Source organism: Corvus brachyrhynchos, unplaced genomic scaffold (assembly GCF_000691975.1).
Source record: "Corvus brachyrhynchos isolate BGI_N302 unplaced genomic scaffold, ASM69197v1 scaffold32, whole genome shotgun sequence".
Taxonomy (NCBI): Eukaryota; Metazoa; Chordata; class Aves; order Passeriformes; family Corvidae; genus Corvus; species Corvus brachyrhynchos.
Window position 1 is genome coordinate 12,360,985 of NW_008237919.1, and position 24,488 is coordinate 12,385,472.

General features: G+C 39.5%; 1 protein-coding gene across 1 annotated transcript in view; it reads left to right on the plus strand.

The window, feature by feature from the left end:
- Window positions 1–24,488, plus strand: part of TPH2 (tryptophan hydroxylase 2) — a 50,498-nt gene continuing 26,010 nt past the window's right edge. The window contains exons 1-8 of the mRNA XM_008632900.2: window positions 1–417; window positions 2,621–2,773; window positions 5,002–5,185; window positions 5,294–5,394; window positions 8,223–8,290; window positions 14,345–14,541; window positions 16,240–16,375; window positions 21,703–21,829. Of these exons, the coding sequence (XP_008631122.1) occupies window positions 1–417; window positions 2,621–2,773; window positions 5,002–5,185; window positions 5,294–5,394; window positions 8,223–8,290; window positions 14,345–14,541; window positions 16,240–16,375; window positions 21,703–21,829 (1,383 nt within the window). The remainder of the gene's footprint in view (window positions 418–2,620; window positions 2,774–5,001; window positions 5,186–5,293; window positions 5,395–8,222; window positions 8,291–14,344; window positions 14,542–16,239; window positions 16,376–21,702; window positions 21,830–24,488) is intronic.

Below are 24,488 nucleotides of genomic sequence, written 5' to 3' on the forward strand. Positions count from 1 at the left end.
ATGAACCATATTGTTACTGGAATAATAGAAAAGCATCAGTTTAGTGGTGTTAAATGCTTGGATTTTGGAAGTCCTTGGTTAGTCCAGTGGGCTATATACATCAGCAGAACCTGTCTTTTCAGGGCGCTTGTAAGCCTCACAGCACGATCTATAAAGCATTTTTGGCTAGACAGAAATGCCGTGCACCCACACTGCGTTGGTGCCGATGGATTTGCGGCTGTGTTCCCGGCTTCTGTCGACGGGCAGGGGTGCAAGGATACGTGGGAACACCGTACCAGGGGACTGCTGAAAAACCGTGAGGAGATAGAATTGGTTCTCTGCGAGATGATGATACGGGTGCAACAGGCGCTTGGGTGGTTTCAAGCATGGGATAAACTTCTGTATGCTAACAAGGAAATGTATGTGTGCCTAAATAAGGCAACGTGCTCTAAATATGTGACATAATTAGGATTATGAAGACTCCGCCTTCTATAAAATTTTGTAACAGATTTTAGATTTTTATCAACTTGGGTAAAACCAGCAGAATGTACGGGCTTATACCTGTTGTGAATTGGCCTATTGTCTTTATAATAAAATGTGGAATATCCCTGTTTGTGCATGCTCTGATTTTATTGAAAGCATTGAATTAAATGGAATAAATTTGTGTTATTGTCTTCATATTTGAGTTTCTTCACTGAGTTTTGCTGCAAAGACTTCTTTTCCTGAGGACTTGCACTTGCTCCAGATAATTAATTTTCATTAGGAAAGTTGGTCTGTTAGTTGTTGTTTAATTATGAAGTGTACTAATGAGCATGCTAATAAAATTCAAGTTCAGCTTCTTCTACTGGGCTCCTAACAAATAGGCATTCATTTTAGTTTTCAGATGCTTAAGAGGGTCTTTCAGTCATCACTTTGGGTAATGCTCTCTTGAGGGTATTAGGGAACCTGTGACAGGCTTGGAAGGTGCCAAGTGCCCTTGTTTTCCAGAGGAACTGACAGTATTGAGTTTCTCAGATGCTTGGTTGACTCCATGGTCCTGTGTACATAGCTTCTAGAAAGCAGCACACATGGAAAAAACACAGATGCTGTAAAAATAGCACCTTTGTCACTTCATGTGGAGGTTGTGTTCTTGATATATGTGAAAAGGACTTAGCCAAATCCCAGATATTACTGAAGTTTAAACAAAAGTGACCTTCCCCATAACTATCCCCTAGGCAAATATCCTAACAAGAAGAATGATATAAGCTCAAATGCTAAAAAAATAAACACGTGTGAAACCATTCATATATCATTCTGCACACATAATTGGTTTTCCAGATTGTTTCCCTGTAGTCTAATAAATGATGAGAAGAGACCGCAGAGACTTCTTAGCATGTCCCATACCTTGTTTAATTGTGGCTGATTTCACCAGTGACATTTAAAGTGTGTTATAAGACCTGTTTAAAAAGCTTAATTTTTGGGTTATTTTCTATAAGATGCTTTAGAAATTACTGAAGCACAATTTAATCCATTTTGAACATGGAAATAGTATATGCTTTTTAATGCCTATCTTCATATTTTTTATGGATTATAACAAAGCAGTTAACATCTAACTGGAGGCTTGATTTCTCCAGAAGTAACAGCCTAGGTATTGGAAAATGCAGGCTGCTTTTTGAAAATCATGGTCAATCTTATAAAAATTGTCTATAAAGGATGTACTGTTGGCATCTCAACAAGATTTAAGCTGATAAAATGACATTTTTTGGAAAATGCTGACTGAAATTTTTCTTAGAGCAGTCTTGGACTCCCAAATTGTGAGAAGAATGTAAGAGTGGCCAAGGATGATGTGATTTTCTGTATTTTTTTGAGTTCCTCAGCTAACTCATCTTCTGTGGGATGTAAAGGTTTTCACAATGAGAAAAATCAACCATTGGAGTCATCTTCTGAGAGAAGCAGTGGATTCCCCAACACTAGATGATTTTAAGATTCGGTTGGACAGGGTGCTGGGTCATCTTGTCTAGACCATGCTTTTGCCAAGAAGAGTTGGACCGGATGATCCTTGAGGTCCCTTCCAACTTGATATTCTCTGTTGCAGTCTAAGTATTTCTGTTCTTGTTTGAATAATCAACAGAGGTTTTGTTTTCTCAGAAAGAATTGCATTACATGATAATATTAATTGTACTACAAGAGAGAACATAAAGTTTTGGCTTTAAATTTACTGGTTAATTCAAAAATACAGACCAGTGCACATCTTTATAAGTTGACTGATACAGGGTAGAATAGCATCCCTGTGATTTTGCAGCAATATTCAGGTTACAGTAACTGATCTGCAGGCTTTACCAGTAATTTGGACTGTCTCCATTTGTTTCACATTTATGGCTAATGATAGCATTGCCCAAATAATGCCATCATATTTGTATCCCATTTATGCTTTTCCTTAGGCTTTTTTTTTTTTTTTTTTTTTTTTTTGTATGGACTGGCTTCTTACACAATCGTCTCTAGCAGCAGCCTTTAACCTGTGATTCTGATTTCAAGTAAACACATGACCTTTTCTTTCAAATTAAGCCAGGATGAGTTCTGTTCAGCTATTTTAAACAAAAATTTCTCTTGCGGGCAAGGCCCTTTTTCATCTGAGATGATCATGTTCTTTATCCGTTTGTAGCTAAACAGATCGAGTTCTGGGAAAAATGAGGAAAAGAAAGGGAATAAGGGAAATGGGAAGAGTGAATCTGCTTCTGAAGGTGGCAAGACAGCTGTGGTGTTTTCCTTGAAGAATGAAGTTGGTGGATTGGTGAAAGCTCTTCGACTCTTCCAGGTAACGCTTAAAAATCATTTATGCTGACTGGACTGAGGACGGCTACTGAGGTCAGGCTCTTTGTTGATATAAATCTAATGGACCGTGGCAGAAGGAATAGAGTGCAGCTACACTCGCTCTGCAGAACTGAATAAAAGTAACTTAAAATTTTATGGACCATTGAACAAAGCATTTTGGGCTTGTGAAGGGTTTTCTGGACTATAGTTTGACAGTGATGCTGATGTTCACATCATTCACTTTAGGTTTCTGACGTGATTCCCAACACTGTAAATTAGATTTAAAGTTGACTGTGCAGACTACAATGAAAGGAGGCACTTTCAGAGAGCAATTTGGAATCTAAGTTACATACAATCAGGTGGTGCTGGCGGCAACCTTGCTTGGTCTTGAAATTAGAGACACCTTTAAGTGCTTACAGGCTCAGGGTTTTATGTGTCTAACTGGAATGTAAATTGTGAAGTATTGGTTCCCACACAGATCCCCATGCAATCAGTGCTATAGGTCAGACTCCTGGTCAGAATGTTTGGAGTCATGTCTGAAGATAGTTAAAGCAGTATGATAAAAGTCTGAGGTCATTCAGTCTGTGCAGTGCAGTGAAGAGAAAGTTAGGAGGTGGCTTGGAGCCTGCCTCAGGCCAAACCATCAGAGGGATGTAAGTATGGGATCACTGGGCATTACCAGTCCTCAGTCATAGTAGCAGGCTCTGGGAACAGATTCCCAAGGCTGATGTAGATTCGACACGTAGATTCTCCAGCCAAGAAAACGAGGTGAGTTAGACCCACAGGAGGGAGTCTGCCAGGAAGCAGGGTGTTTGACAAAAAGAATGGAAACCTAAGGTGAGTGAACATGTGTTGCAGTAGGAGTTGTGTTTTCAATGCAGCTTTTCTCCATGAGTTAAAAGTCTAACTGCAGCTCTGGCTGAAATGCTTGTATGGGTTCATACCTGAAATTCTGGATTTGCACATCTGTTACCCCTTCTTGGGAATAGGCATAAAATTCACTCTGGTCTCTTAAAATGTGTCTGGAAGATGTGGCAGGGATATCCACCCGCATTTGTGCAGTCACTTAACAAATTGAGTTCTGCAGGGGGGAGTGCAGGGCTTTTTTCTCTACTTAACCTAGGGAATACCAAATTGAATTTGTTATGTGATTGGGTTGCTACACCGTATACGCAGTTATGGAGTATGCCAGTGAAGTATGTGTATGCAGAGGTGTAAAAGCAGACACTGCTGGTTGGCTGTACCAGAGGAGACCTGCACCTGAAATGGACATTCATGTAAAATACAATGGGAAGTGGAAGTACAGACACGAATTCCTTCCCATTTGGAAGTCAACAAATGTTTTATTGGCTCCACTGAGTAAGTACAAGAATAGTTGTGAAAAGTAATGGATAGTTTCTGTCTAGTAAGAAAAAGGAAAAATCGGAGTCTGTAGAAGGTCAGTCATGTTGAAAGGAGAGCAGCCATCTAATCCAGCCTCCTGTTTTGATGCAAGGCTGTCACACTAGATCAGGTCAGCCATAGCACGTTACAGTTATCTGTGATTGTATGATACCCTTGGCAGACCAGTAGTTGTGGTGGGAGAGAGACCCCATAGGGAAGTTTTCATGCTAGCAGTATTTACACTCTGATGTTTGTTGCATGAGTTGTGTTTGATGGGGACATTGCAACAGAGAATATATTGAGTTGGATTTTAATTTTATTACTGTTAACACTCCATGATATTGATAATTGCACAGTAGATAGGTGAGGACTGATACAGAGCTATTCTCAAAAAGAAAATTTCTTCCTCATGTAATAAGGTTTACTTTAAACATCTGTTTAAAGAAGCACACTCAATTATATTTAAAATAACATTATTATTATGCAAATTTCCCACTAAAATGTCATTGAATTTAATATTTATAGCAAAGATAAATATGAAATTGCATTAAATAATAAAAAAAATTGTGTTATACTGTCCTCTGTAAGAGATTGTCTTGATAGATAAAATGAAATCATTACTTGGCTTTCTTCATTAAAAATAATAATTTTATTTTTACTTTCCATGTAAGTTTTTTTTTTTTAATCAGTATTTATTATGTGTCACTAACTAATCCTGTAAATAGAAAAAGGGAGTACTTTCAATAAAAAGAACTTTTATTAACTGGAAAAAGTTTCCTGAGGAATATGCCACCAATATTGCTCTTCAAGGTATGTCTGTATTTCATCTGTTATTTCATCTTTCCACAGGAAAAACATGTGAGTATGGTTCATATTGAATCACGAAAATCAAAGAGAAGGAATTCAGAGGTGGAAATTTTTGTGGACTGTGACTGCAGTAAGAAAGAATTTAATGAACTAATCCAGTTGCTCAAGTTTCAAACTAATATAGTGTCTCTCAATCCACCAGAAAACATCTGGACTGATGAAGAAGGCAAGGCTGTTTTTGTATCACTTGGTTTAGACACTGACAGACATTCTGCACAGGTATCTCCATGATCTTGCACTCCAGTATATTCAATTTGCATTCTGTCTCCTACAGATCTCGACTGTGTCCCTTGGTTCCCCAGGAAGATCTCTGAGTTAGACAAATGCTCTCAGAGAGTTTTGATGTATGGATCTGAGCTGGATGCTGATCACCCGGTAAGTGTAACAGAAATTTGTCCCGTAGATAATTTGTTCAGGTTATTTGCCAGTCAAATAAAAAGCCTGTTGACTTCTGATTGTTTTCAGAAGATGAGGACTGGTTTCTCTTCGGTAGTTTCAGTGAATTTGTCTTCCTTTTCTGTAGAAGGATACACAAAATGGAGGTCCTCCAGAAAACTTATTCATTGTTTAACAAGTGTATCCTCTTTTGTACTGCTTGCCTTTTTTAAAAAAAAAAAAAAAATTGCTTGAGAGGAAGGTTTTAAACTTTAAAGAGTTTAGATCAATATGACCTTCAGTTCTGCCAGAAGTAGCTCTTAGGTAAGAATTGCTATTGTCAATAGGTGTCAGAGAAGAAAGAATTATGAAGGAATTATTTGGCACTCAGGAGATAATTACAAGATAAACCAGAGAAACATATTCCTGTTTTTGATGAATGCAGCAGATGGGAAGGTGTCTCTCATTGTTTCCTGACTTTGGTGGCAGGAGACAAGCCTGCATACACAAGCTGTATCTATACTAGTGCCAAACGCTCCATGCAAAAGACAGAAAAGGGAGTTTGTTATGTTTTATTTCTTGTGCTAATGGCTATAAATTCTTAACCTCTGAGTCTTTAGATGGCAGATGATTGAAAGCATTTGTGTTTAAATATTTTCTCTTGCCATAAATCCAAGTTTCTACCTCTGAATGGCTTGACTTAAAGATACTGGTGGTAGGCAGTTGTATCAATTCCTAAAATAGGCTGGATTAAACTGGTATTTGTCAGAAACTTCCAGCTGAAAGGAAGTAGGGTGTGAACTGAGATAGCTGACCATAAGACCGTCTTGTAATAGAATCAAATTGAACTCTTGCTGTAGATGATAGTCTCCTTTGTTTTTCATTGCACAAATTTTGTGCTGTGGTGGCAGCTCAGGCATAGATTCTCACTCCTGTGCACACAAGCCAAATGGACACCATCACAAAGCTCCATGGCAGCCCCACTTTCTCTGGTGTCACCTGCCCACATACCAGCCACAGTCATCATCATCATCACCTTGGTTCATTCCCAGCCTCCTCTATCATGTGGGAGCCCTTCCCATACTGAGGGCCCATAGTCAGGGAGCATGTTCCTGGATCCTGGTTTCTGCCATGCACTTTTTGATGACAAATTAGGATTTCATTCACATTTTCTCAGAAAGGAAAAGCCTGTTGATTTTCTTCAACCATTAACCATAATTTGGTTCAAACAGAAGTTGTAGTGACAGCTCATTCCAGCTTTGAGTTTATGGCTGTGACAGGCCATTAGATACTGTTTTATGTTCTGAGTTGGTACCTTCACTAAATACTTGAGCACTCTGCTGAAAATTTGCCTTCAGTTTTACAAAAACCAGACATTTGCATTATATGAATACATATTTTACACTTGGGAGAACTCTTACAAACACAATTTACACACCATTTGTTAGCCTATGCAGCATGTTAGATGCTAGAAATGGGGTCAGAACCTTTAAATCTGTGACTAGCCTTTGAAAGGCCACTCCAGGTGCCCTGTTCCTTAGCAGTGGCATGTGGGTGCCAGAGGACCAAAGAGAATTATCCTCTTACAGAACCTGTAATGATAGCACCACTTCAGCAGCTTAGCCCTAACCCACTCCACAATGGCTAATGATTTCAGTCTCAGTTTCATCACATTTGACAAGCTTTTAAGTTCCCTGTACTGTCTTCCATCACTTTCCAGGTCTCTTGAATGATCTTCAGCTGAGTAACTCAACATTTACATCAAAAGGTATAAAGGAGACAAGGAGGCTCCCCCAGATTACAGCAACTTTTTGCCAGTCAAAGAAGCTTTTCTGTGCAGGAGTGGAGGTTTGAAGGCTTTCTCTAGTCCTGTGAAATCCTCCCATACTCTGCCCCAGCAGCACAGCTTTGGTTTATGGGGCAGTAAAATGTCTTCTGAGTTTTATGGAAGCTCATACAAGTATTTCAAATCAAGCAATGTTATCTTTTCATTTGCTTCAGTGTTTTGCATTTGTCTATGTGAGCAGTAAGGAAAAAAGACATTTTAATTTTCAGCTCTGATGGGGGGAAACTTAAATGCACTTTCTGGGCTACTAACTGGGGAACTTAGGTAACTCTTTACCCTTTTTTATCTTCAAGAGCCAGGCAGTTCTACTTTGAAAATAACTTGCTCTTCTTGTAGTCCAAACCTGAACTGTCTTTATATTTTATAGGTATAGAAAAGATCTTGTTCTAATTTTGAATAGCTCGAAGAGCTGTAAGTGGCCAGCATGTATGTGTTATACAACTCTTTTGCTCTTAATATGGAAAAGGTAACCCATGAGGTTGAGCCCTTCCTTTGTAACTCAAACTGAAGCAATATGCCTGATTGGTGCTGGAGGCTGATGGTTCTGTTCCTAGTGTGTTGATTAAGATGGCAACTGCTGAAAAAAGAATCTTCAAAATGAGTTGCATATGATCTTTAGATACTTGATTCTAGTGAAGATAGATATATTAAGAATAGGTAGATTATTTTGCTATGTACCTGTGTGTAGATCTGAGTTCAGATCAAGAAAAACATGAGTGAGATGAAATGATAAAAAAAAGTTTCCCTTTTCAACATCTTGGATGAATGACTGTACCTATGCACAAAACTGTCTTGAAAGAACTCCTGTGGAACCGGTGAAGAAAAAAAAGAAAAAAACCCTTATTTTCTCTTGCACTTCTGTAGACAGTGTTAATCAAAATACAATGCAACTAAGTACTAAATAAACATTTTAATGATTTATTTTATAATACAGCTAATTTTATGCCCTTATTGTAAATGACTCTCTTCTTCCTTGCTTAAGGGATTTAAAGACAATGTCTATCGACAGAGAAGAAAGTACTTTGTGGATGTTGCCATGAGCTATAAATAGTAAGTACTGGCATAGTTCTTCCCTGTGCTGCTGACTAGTTAGAATTCATGCTCTACTTAATTCTGTAGGATGAAGTTCAACAGTAGACAAAGTCATCCTTTAAACTTTGACTAGTTTAGTGTAGGCTATAAATTACAAACCTGATGCTTGGAATCCTGTTACATTTTTGATACAGCTACAGGCAAGTCAAGCATTTGAAAGGCAAACATTCTCTCTTTAGCATTTAATTCACATCTGCTTAAACTTTAGAAAATATTTTACAAATATTTGCATGTCATACTGACAAACTGACACACTTCTGAATCACACATATCTAGCATAGATAGTTGGAAGTGCTCACTAAACCCCAAAATTTTTATTTTCTTTTGATGCACATGCTATACTGGGCTGAGGCCAATCGTATGAGGTTCAACAAACCAGGTGCTGGGTCCTGCACTTGGGTCTTAAAAACCTGCAGTGATGCAGGCTGGGAGAAGATTAGCTGGAAAGCTGCTCAGTGGAAAAGGATTTGGAGATGCTGGTTGGCAGCATCTGACCATGAGCCAGCAGTTGCCCAGGTGGCCAAGAAGGCCAATGGCATCATGGCCTGTATCAGAAATGGTATGTGCACCAGGACCAGGGCAGTGATTCTCTCCATGTACTCAGCACTGGTGAGGCCACACCTCAAATCCTGTGTCCAGTTTTGGGCCTCTCACTGTAAAAAGGACATTGAGGTGCTGGAGAAGGGCAGTGGAGCTGGGGAACGGGCTGGACCACAAGTCTGATGAGGAGTGGCTGAGGGAGCTGGGGTTATTTATCCTGGAGGAAAGAAGGCTCAGGGAAGACCTTATCACTCTATGCAAAGAGGTTCTGTGAGGAGGGGATTGGCCTCTTCTCCCAGACAAGTGACAGGATGAGAGGAAATGGCATCAAGCTGCACAAGGGGAGGTTTAGATTGGAAATTGGGAAACATTTTTTTATTGAAAGGATGGCCGGGCATTGGAATAGGCTGCTCAGGGAAGTGATGGGATCACCACCCCCGGAAAGTGTCCAAAAGGTGGTTGGATGTGGCACTTGGGGACAAGGTTTAGTGGTGAACATAGCAGTGCTGAGTTAACAGTTGGACTTGATGATCTTAGAGGTCTTTTCCAACCTTAACAGTTCTATGATGCTACTCGACTGCAAAAGACCATTTATCAATTTTGCCAACACAGCTCCAAATTTCTTACAATTTAGTCAGTGCATTTCTATGTAGTTAGAGAAGCTGGTGGCTGTGCACAAATACACTGCAAGTGTTTTCTCATTCTGATTTTTTTTCCCACTTCAAGTCAGTATTTTCAATTTGCTACAGTTCCTGGAAGTTAGGAAACTTTCTGTTCTACCTACAAACACCTACTGTGTTGCAATTTTCTTGTCACAGAAGCACTCAACTAATTGTAATCCTACTCTAGGTTTTATTTGCAACAGGTTTAAGCCCTCATTCTCAAGGGAAAGAACATATTAATTTCATGTTCTTTTCCATTTTCTTATCCACACTTCTTCAGGTTTTTCATTTTTTCTCCTATGAGATTTCTGCCTATGTGATTTAAGAATATGAAAAGTGCTTTTTTCCCCCCACCTATAGGAGGCACATCCTGTCAGGAATCAAGTCAAAACTGAATTTTTGAAGGTTTTTCAGTATAAGCTTATTATAAAGCCTGTAGAAGGCTGGGGGGGGAACAGAAGGATTAACTCTGCTTTGTGACCATTAATTATGATTATATTTCTCCTTTACTTTTGTCCCATGCTGGTCATTAAGCTATTGCCAGTCCTACACATGTGCAGGTGCTAGTGTTCTTTCCCCTTTCTTTCCGCCCACAGTGGTATTTGCTGAGCTGGGTGCTAATGACATCCATCCAGCACACTGAGCTGCTGCCTGCAGGGGCAGGTGCTTATTGGTAGAGAAGCTCTCTAGGCTGTCCAGGTAAGCCCTGAGTTTAGCCAGCTTTCAAACATAAGTTGAGATAGCTTTTTTGTCAGTATGTTTGTTTACAGCTGATTGATTTGTTATCTTTCTTTTAGTCTAATGCTTGCAATGAAGTTAGTGCTTCTTGCCTAGCATTTATTGCAGTGTGAAATGTCAAGTGCATACGTGTGGATGAGGACAGGCTGTGTGTGCTCTTAGGCTCTTTCAGTAAGTGGGATAGATCTCCATTTACCCATGATGGTAGCAGTAGTGCTGTGCATTTCACAGCAGCTAACTTGCTGGTAAAATCTTCCTTCCTTCTCCCTCTCAGCTGCCTAAGTTCTGGAAAGGTGATGCAGCTGGCTTGCTAGGCAGTAGTTGGTCTTTTGCTTCAAAGTGTGGGGTTTTTTCCCACCCTGAAACCAGATGAGAAACACATTTTGCAAAATAACGTAAAGTAATCCTGCACATTTCCAGAAAATAAAACAAATAAAGGAAAGGAAAACCTTTTCCTTCTTTAGATTTTGAAGGCTTAAGAACAGTTTTGCAGGCACATTATAAAAATTACACAATCCAAACCAGAGGTTATTTGAGGACCGGATCTTGTACTTCAGCAAAACTGCTCAGATGTACTCCTTCATTCCACTCATCTTTCCAAGCCTTTAAAAGATTTCAAACTTGTCCTATTATTGCAAGCAGAAAGAAAAGAAGAGGCTTCAAATACTCTTAGCTAGGGACCAGAAAAAGACTGGGAGACCAGTGGTTAGGGCAGTTACCTAACGTGTCAAAATCTCATTCATACTTCAGGTCTCCTGCAGTGGTTATCCTTACCCCCAGGGACATGCTGTATCTACTGGTCTGTACAGTCAGTCTGTCTCTGGGTATCCATGGAGAGACAGCCCAGGGAGATACCCCCAGTAGCCTGCTGCAGCACAGCCTAAGCCATGCTGAGGAAAGGCAAATCAGCTCAGGGAAGACCCTGTGCTGCTACAGCTGGGCTGTTTCTGCTACCAATGCTGTGGAGCTCAGAGTTACCAGAGGTGTCTTGACACTACATCACAGTCTCATCACACTCTCTTCAGTTGTCTAATGACTATTTACTTATTTCTACAAACAGAACATCTCTTTCACAAGGGCTGCTCTCCTTGGGGATAAACACCTCTCAGTGTCTTCCAGGCAAGTGACCTTCCTAATCACTTACTGAGGCTTGATGTGTTTCTACTTATCATTTTCCACTGTGAAAAAAACAACAATCCACACTTGTTTCCTTAAAAAAAAAACAAAAAACCAAAAAACAAAGAGATTTGGCTGCAAGGAATTGGCTCCATAAAAAGTTGAGTTGAAAATCCCAGATCAGCATTTCCTTTATTAATTGCTACTGTTCTATAGTGGTAGATGCTTTGCTTTGCTTGAACACGAAGTGGTGTCTGTAATGGAGAGAGAGAGTCAGAAACACTGCAAAGTGAACTTGGAGGAGCAGATATTTGCTGGAGCCAGGCATTAAAGGAAAAGACATGTTAATAGAGCATAGCAGTGAAGATCAGTTGTATGAAATAAATGGACCAAAAACCCAATAAAAAACACCATATTCCTCCCTCCTTCACTTAGCTTCTATCCTAAAGATAGTGAAAATGTGTTAATCTTGCTAATTAGTCCTTTGAGACTGATTAGGGTTTGGAAAAGTGTTGAGAAAATTAAATCTGGAGGAAACATATGATGTTCAAGAGGGAATTAATAATACAAGTTGATAGCTCATGACCATGGCAAAATGGAAAGACCCTATTTTAATAAGGAGAAATAAAAATTCACATTAGGTTATCTTGTACAGTCATCTTAGCCACAAGGAAACTGGCTTTGCAGGTTGGCCATTTCCGTGATTTACTGAAATGTTTGAGTGCAAGATGGATCTTGCTTGTTGAAATAAGAAGGTAAGAAATATGAAGTTTGCAGAGCTGAGGGAAAAAGGCATAGATCCTCCCACAAGTCTGGCTGCCTTGATTCTCTCTATAAAGAAAGCAGTATCTGATCAGATGGAAATAAGATCAGCTCTCCTAGGCATAAAGCCTATTAAGGAATTAATGTTCAGTGAACCTTACTTCAGTACTAATGAATTAATTGAAACAATAACTAAGTTATAAACCTTTTAGTGAGCAGTGAACAAGCTTCAGATCCTTGATTGTGTTTATGCCTTTCTAGTGACAGGCTAAATAGAAACATGAGTTTTTCCAGTGTTAAAACATATCCTCCTCCTTGATGTGCCAGTGCTGACCCATACTGGCAGTATTCATAGTAGGGGTCAGGCCAAAGGAAAAGGGATGAGGCTGGGTATTCTGGCTAATGCAAGTGGATGGAGTAGCAACCTGCATGTATCTGTCATGCATAGTACAGTTCAGAATAGCTGTGCTATGCTTTCCATGAGCTGGCAGGCAGCTTAAGGCTTATGAAGTGTTAAGGGGGAAGACAGATACTAGACCTGAAGGACTGTCTCCCAGTGCAGGATGGCACAAACCCAGAGCAGCTGCTGTGGATGAGAAATACTTCACTAGATGTGTTGCAATTCTTGTCATGTCTGCAAAAGGGGCTGACAGGGAACTACTTCATTTATTGGATATTCAGCAGTCCCTACCAAGTACGAGTACCTCATACAAAGTTGCCTTTGACTGACAGATAACTGCCATGGATCAAAATCCTTTGATACCATGGCAGGCAGGGGGATTAAATGATAAATTTTCAATAAAGATGAGGGGACGACCACAATGAATGTAGGGCAGATGATCCTCTCTTGTGCATGTAGGGACTGCGTAACAGCAATCAAATGTGACATGAGGGCTTATTCCTTGTTACCTTGTACAGTGGAGACAGGATTATGAATTGGGCAAGAACTGCCAGCAAAAGCCCAGCACTGTGCTTCTCCAGCTGCAGTGGAGTTCCCCGTGCCTGATACGCCTGATCAGCTGCTGTCTGTGGTACTGGGGAAGCTGCAGCACTGGGCTGGGAGTGCCCACATTGCCAGCCCTGTGGCAGGAGAGTGAGAGATAAGGACTGATGGAGCGGAGGAGGATCTTGTGAATCCCTTTGCCAATCTGTACGTAATTACAGTGCAGCAGAAGAAGATGCCTGTGGAGAAGGCAGATTGCAGAGGTTACATATTCTAGATTGTGAATATTAAATCCAGAGAAACATTATAACGTTTCTAGGGGGAATTAATGACATGAGACGATGGCCCATGACCATGACATGGGAAATTCCTTACAGCTAAATACAAAGTAGTGCAAGCTGGAAGGAGCTCTTTGCAATGTTCACATTGTCAGTAGGTTTTGAATTAACTGTAACTACGCAAGGCAAATCTTGGATGTCAGAAACAGATTCGCAGGTACCCTGGAAGGCTCCTGCTTTGCAATATCTGTACATTGGTGCAAGGGGGAGGGGGCAGAGGAACAGGGCAGAAATAAAACAAAAGGAGATATGTATTTAAAGGCTTAGTTTCACTTAGGCTGGGCTGCTGGCTCTGAGATGAGCTTTCTCATAATGTAGTCCTGCATGAATTTGGGGTTCCAAACATATCTGCACATGTAAACAACAGTCTAAGCAATAAATATACAGTTTTTATTTTGGTCCATACACTTCTAAGCATTTATGTAATTGTCTAGTCTTCACCCAGCATTTGATGCTGTGTGAATATTATGTATTTTAAAGAATAGAGAATTTTTAGAATTTATTTTAAAGGATAGAGAATGCAGTCTGCTGAAGTTCTTACTGAATCTACGTGTTAGACTGAATCAGGATCTTCAGCTATCCACTTGGCAATAAGTGGAAAAATATTAGTCTCATGTAGGAACATGGTGTATAAGAAATCCATCTTTCTACTATGATATGTACAAAGATTAAGAAATAATGTGATTGTTTAGTAAGAAACACAGTTCTTGAGGAAATGATAGAATATGTACATTATATCATCAAGAAATAATTCTAAGGAAGACGCATCAAGCTATCAGATTAAGATAGTTCATATAGTTTTAATAGTCTAATTTGCCTTTATTTACATAATACTTTTTATGGAAATGTTGGTATCTACAATCTGTCTACAGTCTAGTTGTATTCAGATGCTTTTTTTTTTTTTTTCCTGCAGTGGCCAACCCATTCCCAGAGTGGAGTACACAGCTGAAGAAGTTAAAACTTGGGGGGTGGTATTTAGGGAACTCAGTAAACTCTATCCCACCCATGCTTGTCGGGAATATTTAAAAAACTTTCCTCTGCTGACCAAGTACTGTGGATACAGGGAAGATAATGTGCCTCAGTTGGAAGATGTTTCAATTTTTCTTAAAGGTAAGATTCATATTCGATTTATCAATAGATAGCAGTTTCATGAACACACTCTGTTAGTATGGAGTACAAATTACATTGAATGAAAAGACTCACAGCATTGTCTGAAGTATCATTCTGGTTTTGGTGTTCTCCATGGCAGAGTTTTTTTAGTCAAGACAGTTTTATGTAGGTATTTGCAAGAGAGAAATTAATCAGCTGAACATGTAAAGCATGTAATATCTTGTACAGGGAGAAAATCCTTTGGTACGGTGAAAACGAAGAGTTGAGTTAGTGCTGCTCTCTCGTTGCCACAGATGGGGATTTCTGATAACCACACTGGGCATACCCCAAATGTCCAGGCAGGAAAAAGAAGGAGTCAGATGCCAAGATAACTGAATTTAAAGTGGAGAGCAGGTTTGGCTACACTGTTGTGTAGCCTGGTGAATATGAGGCTTTCCTGAGTGCTCAAGACCACCTGAAGCTAGTCCTTATATTTGTATGTTGAAAAAGATGTGTTGGACACCATAGGTGATGTGGTGCTTCTCTTTCATTTTATTTTTTAAAGGATCCGTGTATTACATATTTCAGTTTGAAAATAAATTCTTATTTTTCATTTGTAATGGAAATGTATCCCATATGGAAAATGTGGGAGATATGGACCTGTTGTTTTTAGCTCTAGAGGAAAGCCACCAAAGAGTCAATTTAAGATTTTAATTTCTCCTCAAAGGTCCCTTCAGATACTTATATTTGTTCCTTAAACCTCTTACTCAGGAACTAAAATATTATAAAGGTGGGTGTTTGAAAAAAACAAACCAAACGTATGTGCTGGTAAGAGAATAATTAGCTAAGCATTTTGTTCCAAATATATATATATGGAAAGGCTAAAGGAAATACAGAATTTTTAATGACAGGCTTACATTCCTCAGTCTATGCTTCATCCATAATTCTTGTTTGTGAAAACCTGCATTTGCTAATAGCTGACTCATCATTCTTTGAATTTGCTTGTGTCCTTCTGGGTCTCTCATATATTGTGTTATGGTCTCTAAGGAATGATGGCAAATTGTACATATTTTTAATTCCTAGCTAGAAATTCAAAATCTCACATGTCTTTCAGAAATATGTTCTCAGACTACATAGAGCAGGTAGTACTATCTGTTGCAGAAAAACTTGCAACATTGTCCTGTAAAAACTTCAGAAGAATAAAGAATTAATTTTTGAGAGAAACGTGCTTTTCAAAGTCACTGAGTCTGAAACTCTTCCACTCTGGGACTAATCTGACAAAGGAACATGTTAAATACTTAAATGAGGACCTCAACTATAAAAATCAGTATTTTATTGACACAAACAATAATTTATCTGTAAAAATGAGGACAGATTTGTTTTAATCCTATTCTGTTCTGTTAATTTTTTAACATATTTTGCATACTTTCCAATATGGAAACTTCTCTCCCATTTGGTACCAGACATAAAAATTTTAAGAACATCACTTATGGTACCTTAGCATTTTTTTCTAGATGAAGATATTCAGACCGACTTTGAAATACTTCCAGCTGTTTTCATTATACATATGCTAGCAATGCAAAATATTTCTTGTATGGAATAATTGAAAAATATGTGGAGTGATCATCAAGATTCTTTGTGTCATGCTTCTGGTAGAATAATTAACAACAGATACAGTGATATATGTAATGTGGTCTTTTATTATCTCCTTCACTTCAGAACGGTCTGGCTTCACAGTGAGACCAGTTGCTGGATACCTGTCTCCCCGTGATTTTTTAGCTGGCTTAGCATACAGAGTCTTTCACTGTACTCAGTACATACGGCACGGCTCAGATCCCCTCTACACGCCTGAACCGTAAGTTGCTTCATTTGCTTTAGTACTGAAAAAATATGCTCACTAATTTCTTAGAAGAACCAATTGGATTTGCCAAGATTGAAAAGATGAACCTTCCTACAAAATGTGAAATTCTTCTTACACTGTTGATGACAAAATTCTTCACATTGGCAAGCCGGAATTTAATTGAAAGACTTTTTTGTTGACTTTTTACAAGGGTCTTAAATAACTGGGTTATTTATGTAGTGGGTCAGAAATACTATTTAGGTTATATTTCAGTGGAAAATAGAGTTTTCACCTAAAAATACTGAAGAAGTGTCTACAATTTTATTTTCTGCTGGACAACTAGAAAGAAGTTGTGGATAAAACCCCCCTGAATATCTTGAGAAAACCTGCTTTTAGAATTTTAATTTGGTCTTCTGTGTTCCCCTTTTTTTTTTTTTTTGGACCTGATTCCACAGCTGAACTTCGTTTCTGTCCTATAACACAGCACAAGCAAGACACGGGGCACTATTCTCTTACCAAGAGAGAACATTAGCTATGAAGCCTGTTACAGGGAAATTATGACAGAAATAAGAAACACTTTAATGACGACTTTTATGGGACAGCATTGCAGCTTTTCCAAAACAGAATATCGAGAGTCAGTATGAAATATTTTGGCGTATAGTCTTTTGATGGAAACTGGGGGAAAAGAAGACCAAAGAAATAGTATGTCTTGCGTTGTACATGTTGTGTTCTGTGCAGTAATAGCAGAATAGCATGTGTCATTTAGATAATATGGAGGTAGTTTACCAAAGGTATCTGCTGATCTTGTAACCACAGGAATGACATTTTTGCAGTGAATCAGTCACCAGGCAGTTAGCATGAATCTGCAGCTGTGGTTTAATCAGCTTGGACTACTTGAGTGTATTTGATTTTTGCCCAAATTTACACAAAGGATTCATACATATATATTCCGCTCCAGTCTTGTAAAAATTTGGACTTATGCCTAAGTTTGATTTCATGAATCGACTGCCAAAACCATGCAGTAATATTTTTGAATATAAAAGGTTTCATGGCACGGCATACTAAGCTGTATCTAGAAATGCTGTGGCTTTATTCTGGCAGGAGTCACCAGGTGGTGCTGTTAGACACTTAGCTACCTTTTTCCTCAGTATCTGAACTGGGCAAAGTACTTGCTGAAGTGCTCTGAGGCCAGTTTTGTGTGTTGGTTTCTTTTGGAAAGGAGGTAGTGATCCCTGAAGGAATTCAGTCACTTCTATAACCTCTGTAATTAGAAATTTAATCTCTTAAATTCGTAGGTAAATTGATACAATATAAAATCTTGAAAGAAGGGCTCGAATGGAAGGAAGGGCTGAACCTCTTCTGGTCTATTTAAAAATATCTTTAGATATTTCAAAAAAAATAAATGATACAAAGGAAGTACCAGGCATTGCATCAATGATTTCCTTTCCTGTGGGAAGCCAGTGTTTCAGACTGCAGCATGTACCAGTGCTCAGCAAAAGAATGATGATGTTTATTAACTTAGTACAAACTAGAAGAACATTTTCATCTAGTGATAAGAGATTTAGGTACATAACTCCTACAGGATAAAGGCAATAACATCTTCCAGGAAGCACTTAAGTGTGTCTGTGCTTTTCCTAATGTTCTCTGGTTCATCGATTTGTGTATTTGAGAATGCTGTAGTTTTCAGGATGCTTCTTACATTCAGAATTATGCAGTGGATCATAGCTGATCCTTAGTAGTAATGGCAGCTGCTTTTTTTGTAACATTTCTGGTCATGCTGTCTGGAAAGTCACTGGTAATAACAACAGTTGCATTAGAATGAAGGTTTTTATTCCTTATTTGGGCTGAACTTAAAATACAGGTTATGGTCTTAACACCTCTAAATAGGACTAACAGAGAATTTAAATTGTTATTTTCTAATGATGTTATACTCTTTTCTTGCAGACCTACTGGTTCACATTAGTTAAGTAATGTGTACTTGCTATCAGGAGCTCCACAGGAAAGTTTTGAAAATCCCTTTTAAAATGTGTTTAGGTTTTTCCATAATATAAAACATATAGTAACTGTTACTGGAAGTGTAGAGTGAAAGCCTGGTGCTTTTTTGAGTGGACAGCTCTTCATCTTCTGCAGTAGCTGCAGTGCCCTGAGATCTCCTGGTTGATATATGGGGCCATAATGAGGTCTGCTGCAGGTTCCTGGCTGGTGAATGTTGCATTTCAATGATATAAACCTGGTAAAAATGCTCCCTTTGACTTTAGTGGGCTTTCCGTCAGATTTAACACACAAGTTATAGAGCTAGATACAAATTAGAGAGTTCATTTGGTTTGATCTGTATCACTACCATATGCATTTAAAAACATATTTCTTCCTGATTTTAATTATGTTTCTACAACATTCAAAGAGCTATGTAGATTTCTTCTGCTCTACTAACTAATTTACTCCAAGAAAAATCTTTTGCTGTGAAAAGTGCATTACAAAAATCTTATTTTCTCTCAGCAATGTGTGTGAATAAATTAAAGGAACTTAATTATTTTCAGAATAAGACAAAACAAAAGAATCGAGCCTTGGTAGTTAAGCGAAGAATTATATTGTTTAGACTATCTACAAAGGGCCAGACTGGCAGCAAAGCTAGGAGACTCCAATGACAATTGCAAATGCTGGTTCATGTTTCTGCCTGAAAGATTTTGTGGATTTGTTTTTTTTTGTTCATAAGCTTTTTGCTTCAAGCTCCCCTCTTTATAAGTGCACATTCAAAATACTACTTTGCAGTAGAAGAATCTACAAGCTAAAGGCATGAGAGAAATATCTTCTGCCTCCTCATTCTCTTCCCCTTGCCAAGAGAGACATGTTAATGGGATTAGGCTTTGTCTGTTCTCATTTTGTCTGCAAGGGTGGACATAAAAAAGACCATGTGTCCCAGTGCAGCACTGGTGGTGTAGTCGCTAGATTTAGCTTAGCAGGCTGTAGCTTCCTGAGAGCTCAGTGAGGTTGCTTAGGGCAATGCAACCCGGTCACATCCCGTAGTCCATTTCGGACAATCCCGCGATGTTGCTCCGGCCAGCTATCAGCGTTACAGCCAGTGATGGCGAGGAAGGCGAGAAGGGTCTGTCATAGGGATTTGAGAGGACTTTAATCACATCTTGCCCCTGCGACCCCCAGAGACAGAGAGACCTCGTGGTCTGGGTGCGGGGGGGTTTTGTCAGGGCCCAGGGGCGGTCCCTGGGCAGGCTTGGGGTACAGGAGCAAATAGGGAGAAACCGAGGGAGTGGCCAAGGCTAGGGCAGGGGGGAGCAGGAAGGGGAACATGGCGTCATGAAAACAGTGGGTTAACAGACTACCACAAACTGGGAATAAGTCATCTTTGCTTATTTGTTTCTGGGGCTTGTGGCTTCAGCACAGAAAAATGGAGATGTAGATGCTCGCTCAGGTGCCAGTAGTAGTGATGCTGCTGTAGAAGCCTGCCCACAGACGAGTGTGCTTACCTGGAGCCAGGAAGTTGGAGCCAGTTTCGCTGTATCTTTTTTGCTTCTGCTTGAACTACTGATAAAAAGCTAAATATGTCTGGACTGATGTAGTGCAGCACAGATGCTAAGCAATTAGTGTCCATTTGCTCAGCGGAAGTAAGAATTGGTGTGCTGGGCATCCAGAGAATGGGCTTTGTGGCCCATTTTTATGTTGGAAGTTGATGGTTGGAGAAATCATGTTCCTCCAGTGAATTGCTTGGCACTGGGAAGTGGTGCGTCTGTCAGACTGCAAACTACATTTCCCAGCTGTCCTTTGCATTGTTAGTGATCTCCTCAATTTTGCAGGAGATGATACAAGAAATTGTTGTGACTGGAACTGAGTTAATTAAAGAAGGGTCTTTAGCTTTGATGATTATCCAGTCAAATGATGCAAACCACATCCTGAACAAAGAAATGGAGGCATGAAGAGCTAACCATTTTTTTCAGTCTGAGATCCAATGAGAAAGGGACTACCATCTAGGCTATGGGTCTTCAATGAATTACATATGAAGTTGGCTCAAACTTGTCGCACACAACTTCAGAGTGGTGCTTCACTCACCAGAAAGTGTGACTGTAACATGAGCAAAAGTTGCTCTGCGTCTGTCAGGGAGACCATTTGGACTGAAAAGGAAGACTTGTATGTGGCCCTCCAGTATTGGAATTATATTTGATACATTTTTGGTGGGGCAAACTAGGGATACCAAAACTTTTAATCTTCATTTGTACATTCAGAAACTTCTATTTGCGAGCATCTACCTACACATTATTGGTTCAGACTTCTTGGTGAAGATACTGAGTAAGAAGACTTTAAATGATATAGAGTGTTGTTTTTCTATTCATGATTTATCTGAAATGTCATGTTCTGTGACTTTTCAAACAAACATAGTTTATAAAAGACAAATTGGAGGATTTTGGATAGAAGGCAGAAAACTTGATGTTTTCTCCCTGCCTTTAAAACATTTGTTTACAGCTTAGGAAAAAAAAAAAAGAGAAATGTCTTTGAAGAGACAAAAGCAAAGGAAATGTCAGATTGGATTTTTAAAGTGAACTTTACTACCAAGTCCATTATTTCCTGCGAACAAATGCAGCAAAACTTTCAGAATTGTTTGAAAGCTTTTGTAGATGATGCATGTGCACTTCCGTTAGCAGTTTCTTGTACACTTATATCTGCACTTTGTCATGACTAACAATGCACTTACAGATGTGAACAGCTGTTCTTTTTGAAATTATTTGGATTCTCTGCTTCTTCTGAAATCTTGCCGAAATGCTTGCCGAAAAGTAGACTGCACAACAAAACTACCCAGTAATTGCTGTAGGATCTCATGACTAAATGAGAAATTAAGCACACAGAAACCTCTGTAAATGTTGTCCCAAATTTCTGGGGGCAAGTGGCAAAATGTTTGATGTGGAGTGCTACCCAGGTACAGAAAGAGGAATGGAGAAGAGGAAGAGGGAATATGTTGGATTTTGATTCACGTGGAGAGAAAAGCTGAAGACTACTTGTGAGACATCTGGCTTTCCTCTGGGCAGTTCAGTCTTCATGTCACCAAGTCTGAAAGATAGTAGTGATCAGGCTCTTCCACTCAATCTGGAAATGATGAGCAAATCACAGAACAGCTGGGGTTAAATGACTTATAGCCTATTTAACAGAAGCAAATGTCTGTGTTTCTACTTACACATAGAAACCATGGGAAGAACTACACTATAAAAACCATGTTTCCTTGTCAGACTTCTCAGGTAGGGATCAGACTCATGTAAAATGGCTTATGTTTAATACCATAATAATTGCTTAATTAATTTATTTCTCTAATGACTCTCTTTTCATTTCCATTCCCTTAGGGATACATGCCATGAACTCTTGGGACATGTGCCTCTACTTGCTGATCCCAAATTTGCACAGTTTTCGCAAGAGATAGGACTCGCTTCACTGGGGGCATCTGATGAAGATGTTCAGAAATTAGCCACTGTGAGTCAAAATCTTTTTGTGGCATACTCTCTCATCTCTCCTCCTTTTTAGCTGATGAACTGATGTGCATTGTCTTATTAGAGCTGACTACATTTTCAGGTTCCAGGTGACTATGATGTGACAATCACAGAGCTTTAGGTGTTCCATTGTTTTTAAGAAGACCAAAGCTGATCACACTAGGTAATCAGTTTCACTTTTTATTTGCAATAATCACCAATTTTCAGGGCTAGCTGAGATGAATTTTGTCTGCTTTATGGTGCTGGAAACAAGTAAGAAAGGTAAACTTGGAAAAAAACCCCCAATCTAAAACATTTTGATGTGTGCTCTGATCTCTAGACTATTAGCTCCTCCACAGGTGGCCGCTTTGGCTCTTAGCACTGGTATTTCTGTACTCACTGTTCAGTTTTGCAGCTCTTAGTTGTATTGCAGTGTGTGATGGATTTTAAGATGACACTGCATCCTTGCCTGCTGCTTCCCTTGGAGAATGCATTGTTACTAAGCCAAGGCTGTGCAGCAGTAGATCTAGATCAAGACCAAGTGCCTCAGCTGGGAGATGGATTCTATGTTGCATCAAGTGAGGCACACAAGCTAGCAGACAGTGTGAACTGTCTGTGTGTTAAAGCTGTTAGATGCTGCTGCTACTGGAGCCTCATGGCCTTTGTGTGAGGGACCCTGTCAAGTTGTCATGACTCTCTGCTCCTGACCACCTGTGAGCCCTGCTCTATTGCCATGTTCCACTAACTTGAATGCAACTCTTTGCATCATGACATAAATTAGTGACCACTGGTCTTTACCACTTGCTTTGTTCAGTTGTGTTGACTTACTGTGTATTTCCTTTTGTGGATCCTGTTGAAACTAATGCTGCAAATAATTTAAGGAACTATATTGGATTAAAAAACCTGCACATTTAAAAAGCTTCATGTTTAAACATTTTTTATCTTCTGAAAAATTCTTTGAGCAGTGGAATTGGTAACTTTAAAACTTTTGCAGCATACTGCTGCTTTTCTATACAAGAAGCGCAGTGGGGTTTTAAAGGCTTGGAAATAAGTGTTGGATGTGGAGTCAAATTAGGTTCAATTAAACTGTAGAAGTTTCGATGCACTGGTTTAGCAGAGGTTTAGAGTCCTATCTGCCAAAAAAGGTGTTTGTACCCATTTGCTTGATTTGAATCCTGTAGCCTTCCAGAAGAAGACACTAAATTTAATCAAACTGGCTTCACTCCTTAGTTAGACAGGCTCGATATCTTGCTCATGGCCAACTCCTCTCACATGATTCAGGGTGCATTCCTGGTTTTTCTAATGGATGTCTGTGGAGAAGAAACTGTTGCTTGTATGGAGAAATCATGAAAGTTGAGTGGGTATTTCCACATTTGCTTGGGAGGGACTTAGTAGGAAACAGACCTACCTTGCCACAACATGCAGTCTCAGGAGAAACCACCTAACTGGCTGTCCCTGTAAGTACTTTGAGGAAAATGATATGCCCAAATATTTCACCCCAAAATAACCTCGGATGACATGGGCCTATTACAGAGGACAAAGTTGGTACTGGTCTTTTTGGGTAGAGATACTAATATAAAGTGACCTGTGAATATTATATAAATGCTTTTACTCCTCCCCCCCACAGAAGTTCCCAGTTATGACTGACTGCGTCATTTGAACAATGAGCTGCTCCTGAATCACAAAGCAAAAAATAAAAGAAGACAGCTGAATCACTTTCCCTTATCACACTGAGAATTTGATATCTGAGTCAAAGTTGATTTCTCCTCCCATGCTGGAAATAGCTCTTTCAGGTGGAAGAGACATTTGGAAAGAATCTCGTGGTGTTATTTTTGTAGGAGCACAATGAGGGGCTGTGCTCCCCTGGCGCAGATGCTTGACAAATACAGAGATGTTACTTGCCCTAAAATGTGCAATGTAAACAGCCAACTTGAGAGCAAGTAGAAAGAATATCTCTCAGTGGTGAGGGTGAGGAGGCCAAGAAATTCATTCAGCTGGGCACCAAATGTCACCTGAGGTGCCATTGACTAACTTTTGCTGTGTTCAGTCCCATTTCCATCCTAGATAAAAACCAGACAGACGCAGCAAGCTGAGAAAGGCTAGCCAAGAGTCTTAACACAGAAAAGCATTGCATGTTCTAACAAGGCAACTTCAAAGTAAATAGGGAAACAAATGGAGAGAGAGTATACATATTAATGAATTGAATCAATATGCCCAAAGCAAGCTTGCCATTAGCATGACCTGTTTCAAAAGACAGTGACATTAAGTGCTGAGCCATTACAGGGAGGACAATGGGTTTAGGAAGAGAAGAAAACACCTCTTAGGAATTCAGACCAGAAAGAGAAGAATTATTACAGGTGATTTCATAATCTTTTGCTCCATTCTGCTCTCAAATGACACTGTGTATCAGCTTTGATAGATCTGCTCTTTGTGCCCTGTTAGCTGCAAAGGAAACTTCTGAGGTTTTTGTCCCTGCAGGGCTGACACACTGGATGTAGAGCAAGCTGGAGCCTGGTGCCTGGGCAGATTAGAAGTGTTTGGTAAATTGCAATTAATCATGTCTGTGCAGCCCCACTGAGGGCAGGAATTAAATGGGAGAGCGTTGCAGGGGCCCTGGTGCTGGCCAGCTGGAGGGAGAAAAGTGACCAGCAGGGGAAGAGAGC